This window comes from Apiospora aurea (genome assembly GCF_038362705.1).
Source record: "Apiospora aurea strain CBS 24483 chromosome Unknown utg000005l_segment0_segment0, whole genome shotgun sequence".
Taxonomy (NCBI): domain Eukaryota; kingdom Fungi; phylum Ascomycota; class Sordariomycetes; order Amphisphaeriales; family Apiosporaceae; genus Apiospora; species Apiospora aurea.
In genome coordinates, this window is record NW_027117392.1 from 1,512,963 (window position 1) to 1,529,477 (window position 16,515).

The 16,515-nt window shown below is 54.9% G+C and overlaps 6 protein-coding genes across 6 annotated transcripts; 3 read left to right on the forward strand and 3 right to left on the reverse strand.

Annotated features, from left to right (window-relative positions):
* Positions 1-1,084: 1,084 nt before the first annotated feature.
* Positions 1,085-2,339, forward strand: PG986_007044 (uncharacterized protein; the record flags this gene model as incomplete). Its single annotated transcript, XM_066843266.1, has 3 exons — positions 1,085-1,819; positions 1,885-2,194; positions 2,251-2,339. 3 exons carry the CDS (start codon positions 1,085-1,087, stop codon positions 2,337-2,339), a joined length of 1,134 nt encoding a protein of 377 aa, XP_066699378.1.
* A 149-nt stretch (positions 2,340-2,488) lies between these two features.
* PG986_007045 (uncharacterized protein) lies at positions 2,489-3,148 on the reverse strand (the record flags this gene model as incomplete). The annotated part of the gene is made up of 1 exon (XM_066843267.1): positions 2,489-3,148. The coding sequence occupies one exon, from the start codon at positions 3,146-3,148 to the stop codon at positions 2,489-2,491; it is 660 nt and encodes a 219-aa protein (XP_066699379.1).
* A 36-nt stretch (positions 3,149-3,184) lies between these two features.
* Positions 3,185-4,278, reverse strand: PG986_007046 (uncharacterized protein; the record flags this gene model as incomplete). Its single annotated transcript, XM_066843268.1, has 4 exons — positions 3,185-3,571; positions 3,630-3,766; positions 3,836-3,970; positions 4,056-4,278. The coding sequence occupies 4 exons, from the start codon at positions 4,276-4,278 to the stop codon at positions 3,185-3,187; spliced, it is 882 nt and encodes a 293-aa protein (XP_066699380.1).
* A 1,160-nt stretch (positions 4,279-5,438) lies between these two features.
* PG986_007047 (geranylgeranyl transferase type-2 subunit beta) lies at positions 5,439-6,504 on the reverse strand (the record flags this gene model as incomplete). Its single annotated transcript, XM_066843269.1, has 2 exons — positions 5,439-6,064; positions 6,141-6,504. 2 exons carry the CDS (start codon positions 6,502-6,504, stop codon positions 5,439-5,441), a joined length of 990 nt encoding a protein of 329 aa, XP_066699381.1.
* A 5,282-nt stretch (positions 6,505-11,786) lies between these two features.
* PG986_007048 (RhoGAP domain-containing protein) lies at positions 11,787-13,573 on the forward strand (the record flags this gene model as incomplete). The annotated part of the gene is made up of 3 exons (XM_066843270.1): positions 11,787-11,826; positions 11,987-12,775; positions 12,837-13,573. 3 exons carry the CDS (start codon positions 11,787-11,789, stop codon positions 13,571-13,573), a joined length of 1,566 nt encoding a protein of 521 aa, XP_066699382.1.
* A 1,469-nt stretch (positions 13,574-15,042) lies between these two features.
* Positions 15,043-16,507, forward strand: PG986_007049 (Protein arginine N-methyltransferase 2; the record flags this gene model as incomplete). Its single annotated transcript, XM_066843271.1, has 2 exons — positions 15,043-16,393; positions 16,473-16,507. The coding sequence occupies 2 exons, from the start codon at positions 15,043-15,045 to the stop codon at positions 16,505-16,507; spliced, it is 1,386 nt and encodes a 461-aa protein (XP_066699383.1).
* Between the last annotated feature and the right edge of the window lie 8 nt (positions 16,508-16,515).

Consider the following 16,515-nt stretch of genomic DNA (forward strand, 5'->3'; position numbering starts at 1 on the left):
CCCTTTTATACATGCGTCCACCACCAATGCGGGCCGGTAAGATGAAAGCGAAAGCGATGTAGGAGCTTGCTGCTGAAAGGGTATACGATTCTGAGCCTCGGTTTGATCTAAACGTGCAGGAGATGTTGGGATCCTGATCCTACGGGGGATTCTAGTCCTCGATGGTTGGCTGACATGGCGAATATACGAGGCGAGCAGCAACATGAATCCGAGTCGGGGATGTAATTCCCCGTCTTTACACTATTATTTGACAGCAGACCCGGCATAAGGTCTACCGTTGACTCTTTCATCCTTCGCATCCAACTCTTCTCAAAACGAAGCTGCTGACTAGGAGTTCGATGGCAGCTTGACCGCTTCCATCTTGGCGACTACGCCGAACATGATAAGAAAGCATTAGTACCACCATAATACTGACATGGGTTCGCATATTGATAATCGCTCACTCTCGTTTCATTGCCATCGGAGTCTACCTGCTGATATGCCGGTGAAAGTATCATCAAGTAGGTCAAGTTCAACATCCCTCCAACATGATAATCTATGGCTGACAACGATCAAAATGCTCCATCCTATTGCCCTTCTATCTTGCATCACTCGCATGCCTTACTTATGATTCCGGACACATGTGTCGGGCAGAATGTCGAGCGGCCGCACATGAGCTGGTTGTCCGATTGTGTAGGGAGACGGAGACGCAATAGGAGAAAGCATTTGGGGGCTTAACAGCCGGCTTTGGCGTTCTCCATGGTTCTACCAAATTATCTCTTGAAATATAATGATAGCCCTGGAGCCCTATTCAAGGGCCAGTCTCCCTTTTCTCCTAGAAGCCAGCTCGTCGCTGGCAGGCCGAGAGTGCGGCTACTAAAAAAGAGTATGCGATGTCCAGGAAGGATCGCAAGTTACATGGTCTTCATCATGCGGGGGAATGCGGATACGCGGCGGAGTCTTTCCCTAGGGCTTGGGCGGGGAAACCTGGAGATGCCTACCTCGACTTGACCGTCGGCAGCCATGTGCGGGTGTGGGCAGGCGGCCACTTGCGAGACCCATCACAGCAGCCTTGTCGGTATTGAAGTCGGTAGGTATTCAATCAATGAGCCGTACCACCACCACCACCACCTCGACACAACTTACCTCGCCGTTCAAGAAGTACTACGCTGGCTGCAGCACCGGGGGACGCCAAGGGTTTCAGAATGCCCACCTCTATCCCGATGACTTCGACGGTCTCCTGCTTGGGAGTCCAGGGGTAAACTGGTTACGCATTGTCGCTTTAAAGGGCATACTCGCGCATCGAATAGGCTGGCCCAATCTCGACTCGCCGGCCTATATACGCCCCGAGCAATGGCCGGCTATCGTGGCAGAGCAGATCAGGCAGCTGGATCCCCTGGATGGCGTAGCCGATGGTATCATCGATGAACCGACACGGCATCGCTTGGACCCGCAGACACTTGCCTGCGGGACCGGACTGTTGAACGCGACACTATGTTTAACACCGCAGCAGGTGAGCTCGGTTCGGACGGCGTATGAACCTATCGCCGACTCCGGCGGACACATCGGGTATCCTGCCTTCGAGCTGGGCGCCAACACCAACGTCTTCTCGGCCAACCAGCAAAATGGGACCGCAAAAATGAGTTACACCATCCTGCAGGACTTCTGGCGGGGTGCTGTCTACAATGAGAGCACCTGGACGCCCGAGAACTTCAGCACCGCGGACATGGACTTCGCGCTCGCAGCGAACCCGGGGCAGGTCAACACTTGGGATACCGATCTATCAGAGTTCCATGGACGTGGCGGGAAGATCATATCATACCACGGGCGGAATGACGAGGTAAGTCCCTCCTGTCCTACATCGGCCTGTCTGGTTTTGGCTTGGTTTGCTAATCTCCTATCCAGACTGCCACGTCGGCGCTGTCCGAGTGGTTCTACAGCGATGTCCAAAGCAATACGAAACTGTCATTGGAGGAGACACAGGCTTTCTATCGCTTGTTCTTCATCCCGGGTATGCATCACTGCGGTGGCGGGCCTGGTGCATGGAGCATAGGAAATGCACAAAGATACCCCTACGACCAATCTCTGCTCGACCCTAGCCACAATGCACTCTTGGCCCTTGCCGACTGGGTTGAAAACGACAGAGCACCCGAGACACTGATTGGGACCAAATATCAAGACGACGTAGTAGGGGGTGAAGTTGTGTCGCAAAGGGGTAAGTCGTATCACCTGCTTATTTTGATTCTGCATAGCATACTAACGGCCGTCTAGCGTACTGTCCTTATCCTGGTCTAAGCAAACATGATCAGGGAGACCCTAAGCTAGCTACCGGTTGGAAGTGTGCATCACCAGGGCATTGAGGTATCTTGGTAGGTTCATACTGTGTATAATTTCGGCCCAGAGAAATCGATATTTATTGAGATATAGAACAATCAACCATCCTGTCTGTATCAACACTGATTAATATATGAAGAGAAATCAATCGGTAGAAGTGACACCATGCTTCTGCTCAACTCGAGAAACATATTGCCTCCACTTGGGGTTGAGCAAGTACACCGGGATTCCGAGCACGAAAATGCCCCCCGAAGATGCCTGCCAGCACCCCATAGGACCAGACATGCCCTCCACGGGCGAGCATGGGCGTGAACCCAAAGGTGGCACCGAAGGAGACAATGTTCTTGGTGCCAACAACCACCACCAACGCCGGCCCCGGGTGCTTGGGGGCCGCCTCGGCCGCAAAGGTCGACGACACAATCAGCACGCTGACAAACGTGATCTGGAAGAGCGCGTAGGCCAGCAGCGGGGCCCAGTAGGAGGCGGCGCCGACCGCGGTGTAGCCGTACAGGAGGAGCATGGCGAAGCCGAGGACGGCCGGGAAGACGAGCACGAGGAGGCGGTGCTCTGGCTGGTGCACGCCGTGGTTGCGGCGCGCCATCCAGAGCGTCAGCCATTCGCCCGGGAACGAGCAGTAGACGGCGCCCAGCGCGGAGCCGACGATGACGCCGATGTTGACCAGCCCGACGTCCTGGGGCAGCCAGCCGTAGCCCTGGAGCACGGCGTCGTAGGTCAGCGACATGTTGATGGTCCCCGCCAGCGTGATGGAGCTGATCAGGACCGCGTACAGGAGCGCCGGCGACGTGAGGCACTGCAGCATGCGCGTCCACGACATGAGGATGGCGCGCCAGGGGTGCGGGTGCGGCGCCGATCAAGGCTTGAGCTTTTGGAGGTACGGCGTTCGGACCTCCTCGGCAGTGTCCGAGAAAGAGGTAGGCTGCGCCTGCTGCTGGAGGCCGGCAGAGTCCAGATACGCCTGGGCCTCGTCGTCGGGCACGACGTGGGTGACGCCGAACTCGTCGGTGTAGACGACGCAGCCGTCGAGGCTCGTCGCGGGGCGCGTGAACTTGGTCTCGAACCCGCCGAAGATGACAAAGACCAGCCCCACGGCGATGGTGATGACGAAAACCCAATAGTACCAGCGCCAGCCCAGGGCGGCGGCCTCGTAGCTGCTGGCGAGGTTGAAGACGGCGCTGAGGACGCTCTGCGTCATCCAGTAGAGACCGAAAACCTGGCCGCGCTGGTGCAGACACGTCACCTCGGTCAGCATGAGGGGCAGCAGTGATTCGGAGGCGCCCGTGGCCAGGGCCCTGCACGATCCGCGACGCTAGATGCCCATTGTAGCTATCTTGGGCCGCGGATCCGATCGTGGCGCCGAGGAGGACGATGGTGGAGATGATGAGGACGGGCCGGCGCCCGAAGGCCAGAGACAGTGGCAGGATGATGTAGTTGCCTGGGGGATCGTTAGAAAGCACTCGAAAAGAGCCCCTTGGGCCACGGCAGAGCAGATAGAAGCGCTTACCCAACCCAATGCACAAAGATGGCATCGTCAACAGGAATGTTACCTGACCGGCATCGTAACCTTGTGGCCCGTAAAACTGGAAGAACACCCCGAGGATCGCACTAAGACCACTCGCCAGAGCAAGTCCCATGATGGCTTGCGATTCCCGATTCTGTCAGCATATCGACGACTTGTTTCTACACACCTGTAGTGCCCCCAAGCACGAAGAAGCGCGACTCACAGAACCAGCAACAGCAGAAGACCACGGCCGCCTTCTCCCACGGCTTCCAGTTTAGGGGGTCATTTGGGCTGTTAGACGGTATAGGCAGCCGACGGATCTGACCTTGCTTGTCGACCAGCAACGCGTTGCCTTCGACATGCTGTTGACTGGGCGATCCGGCAGCCCTGAAATCTTCCTTGTGTTGACTTGACGCTGCCTTCTTATCGTCGATCTCCGTCGCCATTTTTCTCTTTCGACTGCGCAAAGTAGTTCACGAGACAAGAAACCGACCAAAGAGGAATGAGGAACCCGAAAACGCTTTGCCAACAGCAAACCAGTCAGAGTAATAGATGAACCCTCCCCTCCCTACGCGCCCCATTCGAGTTGAAATAACACCGCCCTCTGATCCATACAGCTTCCACACATTCTCTTTGATGGGATGCAGACGACTTACAGGATAGGGTTCACCCCCACCCGGGAGCCAACTAGGATCGCGAAAGTGTGACCCAAGAGATCCCCATGGGGTAGGTTGGATTGCCGAAGTGGGGGAGCGGAAGACCCCTGGCACGTCTAGCCGTCTATCAATTCCATTCCATATATTGACAGATAAACAACTCCAGCCAACAAGACGAAGGATATGCCCAGCAGAGTCGTACCCCCTGGAAACCCTTTCTGATCCGGGCGAGCAGTACTTGGCTGGGAGTGAAAACTGACGCAGCAGCGTCGTAGTTGGCACACCCCTTCAACCCGTCCGAGTCATTTTGGGACAGCCGCAGATGCATCGGCAGCCCGACACCGCTTCCGATGCCACTTCTACCTGACTTGGTAACGTGCCCGAACCACGGCAGATCACCATTGGACTACGCATGCCCTGAACCGGAGCAGAAGGTGGAGATGAGACACTGAGCTCAGGCTCCAAACATTCCGCGGCCTGTGTTCCATGGCATTTGACCCCGCATCTCTGTCCCCTCCACAATCCCGAAGCCCCATGATAAGAGGTGCCCGTGAAGAGGAAGTGCGTGCCCGCTGCGAATTTGGCTACACCCCATACATCAGCACAGTATACTCAGTTGAAGTCAAGCGAGATGGTTGAACATACCCATCGACAGAACAGCGATCAGCGATCAGACAAATGCCTCGTAGTCAAATAAATATTCGAGCACCCCAGGTGTGTAGTATGTAAAATTGTATTGTATATAGACTCACTTCTGCCATGAAGCCTTGACTATCGGCAATGACTGCAAAGCACTGGATCGCAGGAGGACGCTGGGCATCCCGACTCAAGTTTTCACCCATAGCAGACCACCCAGTCCAGATATACAGGGAACACTTAATCCGCATGCTTCACGAGTCAAGGGCTCGAACCGATGGCGGAGTAGCGCGGGTATAAGTACCTTTACGTATTTATTCCTTGGAGCCAAGGATGCGCTGGGTCGTAGATTTCGGCAGGCAGTACACGGGATCGATCTCGTCCAGGCCAGGGTATCCGAGAAGACTTAATCCCGTGAGGCCGAACAACGTATGCCATACATCAACCATGTTACCGGGCCTGTCCGAGATACCGCCCTTTTCCGTGTCCTGGCATCTCAAAATGAAGCCAAAGAGGGCGTTCCGGTCGATCCAGTGCGTGCGATTGATCATGGCCAAGCTGCTCAATACCCACCAACTGTAGCATACATCTTCTTGCTTCTCAGGCCGACCATTCAGGCCACCGTTAGGCAGCTGCCGTTCACTTAACCACTTGCCTAGCTTGCCGGCCTCGACCGACTCCATCCGTCCGACTATAGACAAGGCGGCCAGGCACGTAAAGATCTGACCCGAATGCGACTCGGCGCCGGGCGTGAGACCGTATCCCCCGTCAAAGTTGGCACAGGCTTTGATGTGGTCGACTGCCTTGTCGACGTCGACAAGATCCAGCATGCCCATCAGCGAGAGGGCGTTGAAGGCGCCGTAGAGGAAACGGGTGTCTTCTTCGCCCCACTCATCGCCAGCGAACGTGCCAGTTTCGCGGTTCTGCAGGTCAGCAATGACTGTGTCGGCTCGTCAGCCCAGAATGTCCGAGGGTTTTGTTTGTTTGTTTGCGCCGGTCAAAGAGTCATCACGCACACTTGCCCACCGCGGCCTTGCCCTTGCCCCTCTTCTCTAGCTCGTCGAAGGCGTCGACCAAGGCGAGGATCTGCACCGCGCTGACCGTGTACAACATGTGAGCATCATGGCCGGGGGCGGCACCGAAGCCGCCGTTCTCGTGCTGGCAGGAAAGAACAAAGTCGATGGTGGCGTCGCGGGGGAGAGCTTCGGGTTTCTTCAAGAGGTGGAGGGCCGTGAGACCCCAGTAGACGCCGTTGAGGCGTAGGTGCTCAGTCAGCCAGTATTCATATTCATCTTTCCGGGAGTCGAGACTCTGGATGTATTTGACATGAGCCTCGGTCGCGAGTTGCAGCTCGTCCGGTAGATTTTGCAGTTGTGCCATGATTGTTCGACTTGGAACTCGCCAAGCCAAGCAAGCATCAACGAGTCCAGACTGGAATAGAGAGACAGAGACACAGGCAGAAAGAGAGGGCAGATCAAGACGCTGGATGACCTACATCCATGGAAGCCAAGGCTGCTGTCAATACCTCTTGACCGTAGGGGTGTAGGTAGGCCAATCTGCTGCCTGCCCGCCTACGTAATTACCTAACCTAAGCAGCGGGGCATCAACCAGCGGCAGCCTTAGGAAACTATTCAGAATCCATCCAGCCCACTGATCCAATTGGTTGAAGTGGGGATGAACAATCAGCCTCGTCCCCCACCAGCGCCCTAAGCAGAGTGGGGCCGCTGCTGCCACAGCGCAATCAGCCAGTTGGAAAAAGGGTATAAATATCTGCCTCTCCCCCTCCCTTTCAATTTTCTTTCCTTTCCTTCTTCAGCTCTTCTTTGCCTTTTGGCTTAGATCAAGTGTAGTATCTGTTCTTTTCAGTTTAATCTCTGAAAGAGGTCTAAGGACCTCAATCGTGATTATTCTTATTTTTGTCCCTCGGAGAAGACTCTCTGTGCTTGCACATGGTCTTCTCCATCGTGTCCTCGGTATCACACTGCCTCCGAGTGACGCAAATCCTCTTTTTCATTGCACTTCTTGGCTCGTCCAAGGATGTGAAGAAGAAGTATGTGAGATGTTGGGACACATGCTCGAGGTGTGTAGTACTGTGACTGTCCGAGGACAGATGTGCAAGATTGGAACTTCCGATGTTTTTGTGTGTGTGTATGTGTCTGCCTTATCGCGTAGGATTGATCATGCTGCTTTGCTTTGCATATGCTTCCCACACGTGGTCTGCAATACTGGCTATGAAAATCACTGCCTACCACCTACCTGGAAAATGATGCATTCATGTATGACCTGCCCGTGCTCTAGATTTTTGTTGCTTTCCATCTGTCGGCCACAAGTCAGATGGGGTGATGGTTCACGCACGTTGTGAGACTTACCTGACCTAATGTACAAATAAACGCCATGCTCATCATCTCCGGTCTCACCGATCGCTCCCTTGTGCGTGTCCAGTAAGTAACGTGGTAAACTGATTTGACCTTTCTTCTGCCACGAACATGATGCGAATTTTCATTGACAGCACGTTGCCATCACCCATTTCACATGCTTGGGTGTTGAATGTTTCATTACACAGTTCGTAGGGTAGAGCGAGTTGGAACTCCAGAACGAGACAATCCTGCAGCCACATAAGGCCAGGTTAGTGTGTGATATCAACAACACCAACAACAATAATGCCAACTACTTGGCCACCCAACGGCCAACTGTACACGTATGTTTGTTGACGCGGCATGCCCGTGGGTACGGCGAGGGCTTTGCATCGCAGAAGTCCGTGGTAGAGTTACTATGTAGGTATGTATGTACTGGCAAGATTCTTACTGTGCCAAGAGCTCACCAATCTTGCAGGAATGGCTGGGGTCTTGGGCAACGTTGCTGTCCAGGAGGTCGAGAGAAGCAATGTTGAATCCGACGCCGACTAAAAATAGTTGTGGGCGTGGCCACGATGTCGCGGTTCACAGCAACATGTATCAGGATTTGGCTGGTGTGAAATGCAAGCCAGGCACAAATGCCACATCTCGTAAGATCTCCCCTCCCCCTTCCCCCTGCTAGTTGGGGAAAAAGGGGAGACCGCGTCGTAAGGATCCAATGTTTCAGATATCCTGCTGTTTCGGCCGCCCAGAGTTGTCCCCAAGGGATACAACGCATCTTTGCTTTCTCCCTTGACCATCCAATCGAGCAGTATCTAGACCGTAGGCAGTGGGCTTTCCACAAAGCACAGCTCATACATATAATTTACTACATCATTATTGCATGCCTTGCACGCAATCCAATGCCCTCGTGGGACACAATGAGCTGGAAATGCGGTGGGCGATAGACTCGAAGAATGCAGCGGCGCCTGTACCTGTGCCTGCAGTGCGGATACCCAAAGTGTAGGTAGTCACTACCGTTCTCTACCTATTCTGAAGCTAAGGTAAGGTAAGCCGGCCAAGAGGCCTGTTGATTAAGTGCTCGCAGCCAGCCAGCGCCTGGCCGGCCCACTGCTGGGGGAGGATGTCCATTGTCGGGGGCTCTTGCGTCCAATCGGCCTTAAATGGTGGAAGTCGCTTTGGTAAAGCAAACATCCCGAGACATTGAACATGTACTGTAGATAGCAGCATCTGGCCTGTGTATTACTCTGCACGACTGCTCCCCGAAACGTTTGAGAGCTGCCTTTCTTGGGAAGATTCAAACTCTAGGCGAGGCAAGGAAGAGCATGACGGAGACGTGCAGTTTCCAAATACATTCCCCTGAAATGTTTCGATGTTTTACTTCAATATAGAGTTGGGGACTCATCTGGACTTGGGCAAGCCCGTGGGACCCGCGCCTTGGGAATGGAATGTAACGGGGGGTGCTGTTGTCATGCATTGGCAGGGCCTCGTAGATACGAACTGCAGACTCTGCCGGTGGTGGAGGTTTTTTTTGCTACTATCAGGGGTGAAGCCATATTAACTAACTCTGCGTCGGCCTGCTCTTGTCTGTACCTGATCCCAAGTTTGCCGAAGCTCTTTTCCAGCTTGACTTTCCGACAGACTGACTACCCACGGTGGGCAGGACGCCAGGTTGCGCTGGGCAGGGTGCGCTGGGCAGCCCGCCCTCCCAGTCCAGCGGTGGGATCCATGTGCTAGAGAAGCTAATTAAGAACTGAGGGGGAGAGCCAAGCACAGGGGAACAAGGCTCGCCCTGGATGGAAGGAACTAACAGAGAGCACTGTCTGTAACTGGCTGCATCGTGTCGATTCCTCCTCAGGCACTAAAGCAGGTAGCAAAACGGCCTAGATGACGGACTAGATGGCAGAGCAGTAGCCGGCAGGTTAGGGAGGTACATGGAGATAGACAGATAGATAGATCAATTGTTAGTATTGTTAGTCGATACGGACCACGAGCGAGACAGGCGCTGGCTGGCGGCCGCGGCGACGAGGCCGTGAGGTGCAGAATCTTTGGGTCCAGTCACAATTCAATGTTCCTGACAACATTGAACGGCAGGATCATGAATGTGGTTGTCCCAGTGTCATTATCAGTATCGCGCCATTCTACCCACTTCACTCCATCCCCGTCGGGCTCAAGTAAGCCGATCCAATTGATCATCCCACTCTGCCTTGTCTACCTCCTCCACCCGATCCATTGGGTTGATCAGTCAATCTATCAATCAATCAATTTCAGTCGGAATCAAAAGACTCGGCCCTCCCAGCCAGCGAGTTGAGCGTACCGACTTCCAAGGCGAGGAGAGGACCTGATACATGTCTCCAAACCGCGCACGAGACCATCCCTACCCCTTCCTGCTGTTGCTTTGCTTTGCTTGCTTGAGTATGTGTGTATGTGCGCGCGTGCGTGCGTGTTGAATGTGCCCTGTTAAGGTTGTGCTCTGTGCCGCGACGAGCGACGAGCGTCGACCCCCCGACCCAAGACCAACGACCAGACCAAACGAGGAGAAGAATAGGGAGGCAGTTGAGAGCACCAGGTCGGAAGGTCCTATCCTACCTAGGCCCAGGGGGATCCCTCACTCACACACCTGCACCTACTACTACATACTGCATACTACATACCACACTCAAACCAAACTCAACCCCCCGAAGTGGGCAATCCCTCCGCTTTCCTGTCGAGAGGGCAGCAGTGCTGCAACACAAGGAGTCCATCCTCTCTCGGGGTCACCCTGCTGTCGGGACCTGGACCTGCGGCGCACAATACTTGTTGCATTGATTAACAGAAACATCATACACCACACACGCAGGCACCACACACCTCCAACCTAGACCTGGACGGGTTGCTGACACTGTCCTGCGAGAGTTGAAAGTACCCGGAACCGAACCACCCCCTGGTAGAGGGCACTCGCAGGCAATCGCAGGCACTCGCAGGCACTCGCAGGCACTCGGAAGTGCTGTACAGGCTACCACCCCCCAAGAGACCCAAGAGACACTTTCACGCGCATACATACGGTACTTCATCACATTGCCCGTCCGTTTCGCTACACTGCTGCTGCTAGACATCCCGTTTTACGCAATCCTCTTACCTGGCGACTGTTTAGCCGGCCGCACCGTGCTTATTGTATACGTACCCGAGCGAGCCACCCCCCCCAGGGCGGACGGGAGTGTGTGTGAGAGACACAGGTACCAGTCGCATGGTACCTTGGCTCACCACCACCCGACAGCCATTATGATGGCTCGCAGACATGTTGCTCAGCCGCTGCCCTTGGCTGATGAATCACATCTGACCCCAAATTCCAATGATCACCTCAGCGAATCCATAGTCTCCTCTGCTGGCGTTTCTCCTGTTTCCAGCTCTAGCGCATCAAATGATCGCGCTCTAGGCTCGACAGGCAGCGGTTCAAGTAGAGGCCCTCCACGTTCTGCTGCACCTGCCCCGGCACCTGCACCTGCATCTGCACTTGCACCTGTACCTGCCATCGGCGTTGCAACTAGTGGTGAAACATCTGGACTTCAGGTCGTCGTCCCAAGTCCAACCTCATCCAAGTCGTCCCGGTCTCCGCGTTCGCCCTTCAGCAGGTTCAACCCATCCAAGAAAGCCCAGCAAGCCCCCCAAGGCCAATATCAAGGTCCAATCTCCACCCAAGGACAACAGGCTCAGCCGTCGCAGTCCGAGCCCTCTCCAGCAGCAGCTCTTCTGCCATCGTCATCGCATGGTCAGCCAAACTACTCGCAAGACTCGCAGGCGACATTCCGCCTACCTCGATCCAAGTACCAGGCGCGACCCGCGATCGCTGCTCCCCCTCCCGAGATTGAAGGCGACGACGACGACGACTTCGAGGACGACTATCATCGATATCAGCAGCACCAAGCCAAGAATAAGACCGCATACCCATCGATAGAGGAACCGCCGCTGCCGCCAACTCTCTGGCCGCGAGAGGATCTTAGCAACTTCCAGTTTACGTCGCAGCCTACATTGCGGTCTCCATCGCGTCCTTCGACGCAGCCTTCATCGCGGCCCTCGACGCAACCTGCGCCGCAACTCCCATCGCGACCGACGCCGTTCCCGACGCCTCAACAGCAACAGCAACAGCAGTCCTCAACTCGCGAAGTAGAGAAGCATTCGCGCAACGCCAGTCGCTTTTTCAACTTTAGCAAGGGGCCAAAGGCCGGGAATTTACACCCTGGCAGGCATCGAAGTCCTAGCCGCAGCCAGAATAATCTTACTTTCGACACTCCCGACGAGGCAATCTCCCGTGATATAGACATTCCTAGCATGTCGGATCGTGTCTCGAGCAAAGCTTCAAAACATTCAGGTATGTTGCTGAAGATAATTCGCGTTACAGGATCGCCTTTGTTCCCCATTCTTGTGTGTCCGGCTGCCTTGACATCATATGCCCATGCTCTGCGCTGTTGTTCCTCATCCTGCTAGGTCTGCTTCGGAATGCTGACTTCTTTGTTCTTCGCACGTTACAGACCACTCCTTAGCTGATCCCTCGGCCTCGAGGGATGACCAATCTCTACCCTCAAGGTCGGATGTCTCTTTAGCATCAGGTGCCACGGAAAACGAACAACTCAAGAACAACCCAAATCCATTTACGCGGCTCAACAGATCGCGATCAGTGAAAGACAAGGATAAGGAGACTCCTAGGACAAAGGACATGGCCTCAGCATCGACACAGGTCAAGATTCAAGAGCCCGAGAAGGCTCATACCTTTGCCGGCCAACAACCTCTACGGACTGCCCCAGTTGAACCTCACGACAGGTCGCACCGGCAAATGATGAATGCGACGCCTCGGAATCATTCGGCTGATCGAGCTGCCCCTCGCGACATCTCTGCACACAAAGAGCAACGCCGGGATAGAGATAACAACCACAACCGAAGTCACCCTTCGTCTCTACACAACACGAGCGGGTCGTTTTTCAATGGCTTGCGGACTTCTGGTACGAGAGCCGCTGATATCATAAGCAAGGGACTGTTTGGAAAGGGAGTGCGGAGCGGCAGTACCACGGAAAAGGAACCAGTCGTGGACGATGAACATTACCAGATCAAAGTAATCAACCTGCCGTTGGTGGAACAGACGCGGATAACGAGAATCTCCAAGAGGCTGGAGAAATCGAAGGACAAGACAGAGTTCTGGATGCCTGCCTTTCCGTGGCGGGCCATAGACTATCTCAACTACAAGGGTACCGATGTGGAAGGTTTGTATCGAGTGCCAGGAAGCGGGCCACAAATAAAAAAGTGGCAGAGAAAGTTTGACGAGCGTAAGTCACCATCGATGCGGAACAAACCTCAATATTGGATGCTGACTGACCGCCCTTATAGTGCATGACGTCGACCTCTTCGCCCAGGACGACCTCTACGATATCAACATCATTGGGTCCATGCTCAAGGCCTGGCTCCGCGAACTGCCTGATGAGCTATTCCCGAAGGAGGCTCAGGAACGGATTGCTCGAGAATGCGCCGGAGCCGAGGAAGTACCCCAGATGCTCATTGACGAACTCTCAAATTTGTCGCCTTACAATTACTACCTCTTGTTCGCCATTACATGCCACCTTAGTCTCCTACTCGCTCACGCGGACAAGAACAAGATGGACTTTCGGAACTTATGTATCTGCTTCCAGCCATGTATGAAAATCGATGCCTTCTGTTTTCGATTCCTTGTCTGCGATTGGAGGCAGTGCTGGCAGGGCTGCAATACGGAGGCTCAGTTTATTGAGGAAGAATATGCCTTGTTCAACTCGCCGCCACCACGGGGTTTCGCAAACGACGTACCGGCGCAACAGGGAAATAACGACATGAACGGGAACGAAGTTCAAGGTGGATTTCCGTCGGATGGCGCCCAGCAGCAGCAGCAGCATGAGCAGTCGCAGCACCATCAGAACGGAGGTGGGAAGCTGAGGAAGAAAGGTGCACCTTCAGGCACATCGAATGGCAGCATTGGTTCAACGACTTCGACGATCTCGACGAGTCTAACTATCAATAGCCTCGAAACACCCAGGAGATCTGGAGAGTTAAGACCTCTCTCGCCCATCAAGCCTCTCTCGCCACTCGGGTTCTGATGATGGAGGCTTTGGTATATATCGAGACATGTCGTGTCTTTTGGAATGTTGACTTGCCGAGACGAGAGCGCATTTTGTCTTTACCGGTACTATACCCCTGCGGATGGATACAAAAAGTTGGCGTGGTTCTTTTTTTTCCCTCCTTCCTGTGAAGGCGGGATCATTTCTATACGGCGGCCATATCCTTTTCTGCTCTTTTTCTGACGACGTCATGGTCTTTGAAGACGAGAACGATTACGTATGCTTTCCTATGTCACTACTCCCTTTTGTCCGCCCTCTTTTCTCTCGCCTCGACGGGTTTGTTTGTTTGTTCGATGTCGGAGGTGGGCTCTCTGATTTGGATAAGATGCACTGGTGGAAAACAATCAGCTTATTTGGTCCTGTCTTTGGAGGGGGCTAAGTCGCTCACCACTGCGGGGGGACGAAGCGGCCTTTGCAATTCTACAAGATTCGGTCGCACCTTGGAGCATCAACACGGCATGTTCCTCACTTGTGGCCGTTCCAACGGACCCCTGAACTCGATAATCTCCAGTCTTTCTCGGAATACCCATTTTTGCTATTTTCAGTTTAGTTGCCATGCATGATGGAGAGAGGGTGAAGGATTGCATTCTGGATGGACAGCGGTCGGGCTCTCCTCCGCACGCCGGCGGTTGTAGTAGCGTTGCTGGTTTGGGAGGCTACTTGAGTCTCGAGATCGATTGTTGGTTAGCGTGGGATGCTTGAATACCTGTAGGAGGATCGGGTTCTCCTGGGTAGATAGTCGTGCTTGTGAGCGCGGCGCCAGGGCTTGTTGGCAGCGCCCATAACTTTTCTTGACACAGTGGCAGACGACGAGGGCTCTGGTGGCCATCTGCGACGTTGGCTTTGGGATTTCTGGATGGCGATTTTTCATGAGGTTGTAGTATGTACTCATGTTGACGCAAGAGGGCGAGAGCAAGTTGAGCCCCGGGAGAGTATGAGGGAAATCATCGGCTTTGGTTATCATCGATGTGTGGCTCTTCATACGTATGTATGTATTTATATCTAAGATACCTTACAAGACAGACAACCAAGTTCAATACGATAGATCAGTTGAAATTGTTCACGAGGGTTGAGGGTTCACTGCCAATGAAACCTGAGCTTTGTTGTAGAGAACTCCCTTGATCAGTAGCCCCCCCTTATTGTATGGAACTGGTATAGATACATCCTGGACATGAGATCGATTTATAGGAAGCGCCAAGCCAAGCCATTCCAAGTCCGACCCACCAACCCCGCGGTCGCGTCAAGAAGATTTTCTATCGCATCGCAAATACCCCGCGGTCCAGAAGCTGCACCAGACAGACAGACCAGGTTCATGCGACGGGATTCGCAGAGCCCAACAGGAAGTTGCAAGGCCTTTTGAAAGATCAATCGGCACTACGTCTTTCTCCCTTTTCCGTTTCCTACACTACGTGCTATATACCTGCACACGGTAGACCTCCGTCAGCAAAATGGGCGAGCCAAGCAACAACCCGGATGCCCTCGAGGCCCGCATCCCGTCGTCATGCCCCGCCTCCATCTCTCAGATCCTAACCCAGGCCTGGAACCATGACCTAGCCAGTCTGAAGCCTCTGCTGGATGTCCCCGGCCGCGCGAGCGTCCAGGAGCCCACGACGGGCGAGACGCCGCTGCATGCCGCCATCCGGTCCTGTGGTGCTGCTGGCGCGGCCGCATCCGATCTCGAGGCCGCCAAGAGCGTCCTCGAGGAGCTCTTCTTCAACGGCGCCATCTGGAACGACGTCGACTCCAACAACGAGACGCCCGGCTGCGTGGCCGCGCGCTTCGGCCAGGCCGACCTCTACGAGATGTGCATTGGCGCCGGCGTCCGGGCCGAGCTGCTCTTTGGCTTGCTCGAGGGCTACGAGGAGCTGGAATCGATGGACGAGGACGACGATGAGGACGAAGAGGTTGTCGACGTCACCGCTGATGCCGCGGCGCCAGATGGTGAAGAAGTGCCGGATCTGGTGGTGGAAACCAACAACGAGGGGCACGCCGCAGAGAAACAACCCGAGAAGAAGAAAGAAGAGGAGGAGGAGGAGGAGGAGGAGGAAACCGAAATTCTGGAGTCAAACCCCGACCGCGCCTTTGTCGCGCCCAGCACCGCCGAGGCCCAGGCCTCGCAAGTCGACTCGGCCGAATACCTGCGCTCGAACCTGACGTACAGCGCTGGCAAGCTGACGGACGACGCGGCCAACGGCGTCATGATGGTGTGGGAGACGTCCATCATGCGGGCCTCGGTCGACACCCTGCTGCCGGAGCAGCAGCCCGGCCGCAAGGTCCTCAACATCGGCTTCGGCATGGGTATCATCGACGGCATGTTCGCCGCGACGAAGCCCGCGCGCCACCACATCATCGAGGCGCACCCGGACGTGCTGTCGCACATTGCGACCTCGCCCGACTGCCAGTTCGGCCCGGCCTGGGAGGCGTCCGCCCCCGAACCGGGCGCCTACAGGGTGCACGCGGGCAAGTGGCAGGACGTTGTGCCCAAGCTGCTCGAGGCCGGCGAGACGTACGACGCCATCTACTTTGACACTTTCGGCGAGGACTACGCCCAGCTCCGCATGTTCTTCACCGAGCACGTGCCCGGCCTGCTCGAGGAGGAAGGCCGCTTCGGCTTCTTCAACGGGCTCGGCGCCGACCGCCAGATCTGCTACGACGTCTACACCAAGGTCGTCGAGATGCACCTCAGCGATGCTGGCATGGATGTGGCGTGGCAAGAGATGGACGTGGACATGCAGGGACTTCAAGAGGAAGGAAAGGGCGAATGGGAGGGCGTCAAGAGGCGGTATTGGACACTGAACAGTGAGTATTCGTTTCTCCTTCTGTCCTACTCAACCCCCTTTTTGTCATTCCACACGATGCTAACGAACATGTATCGCAGAATACCGACTACCAACTTGCACTTTCATGAGGTAAAAAATTCA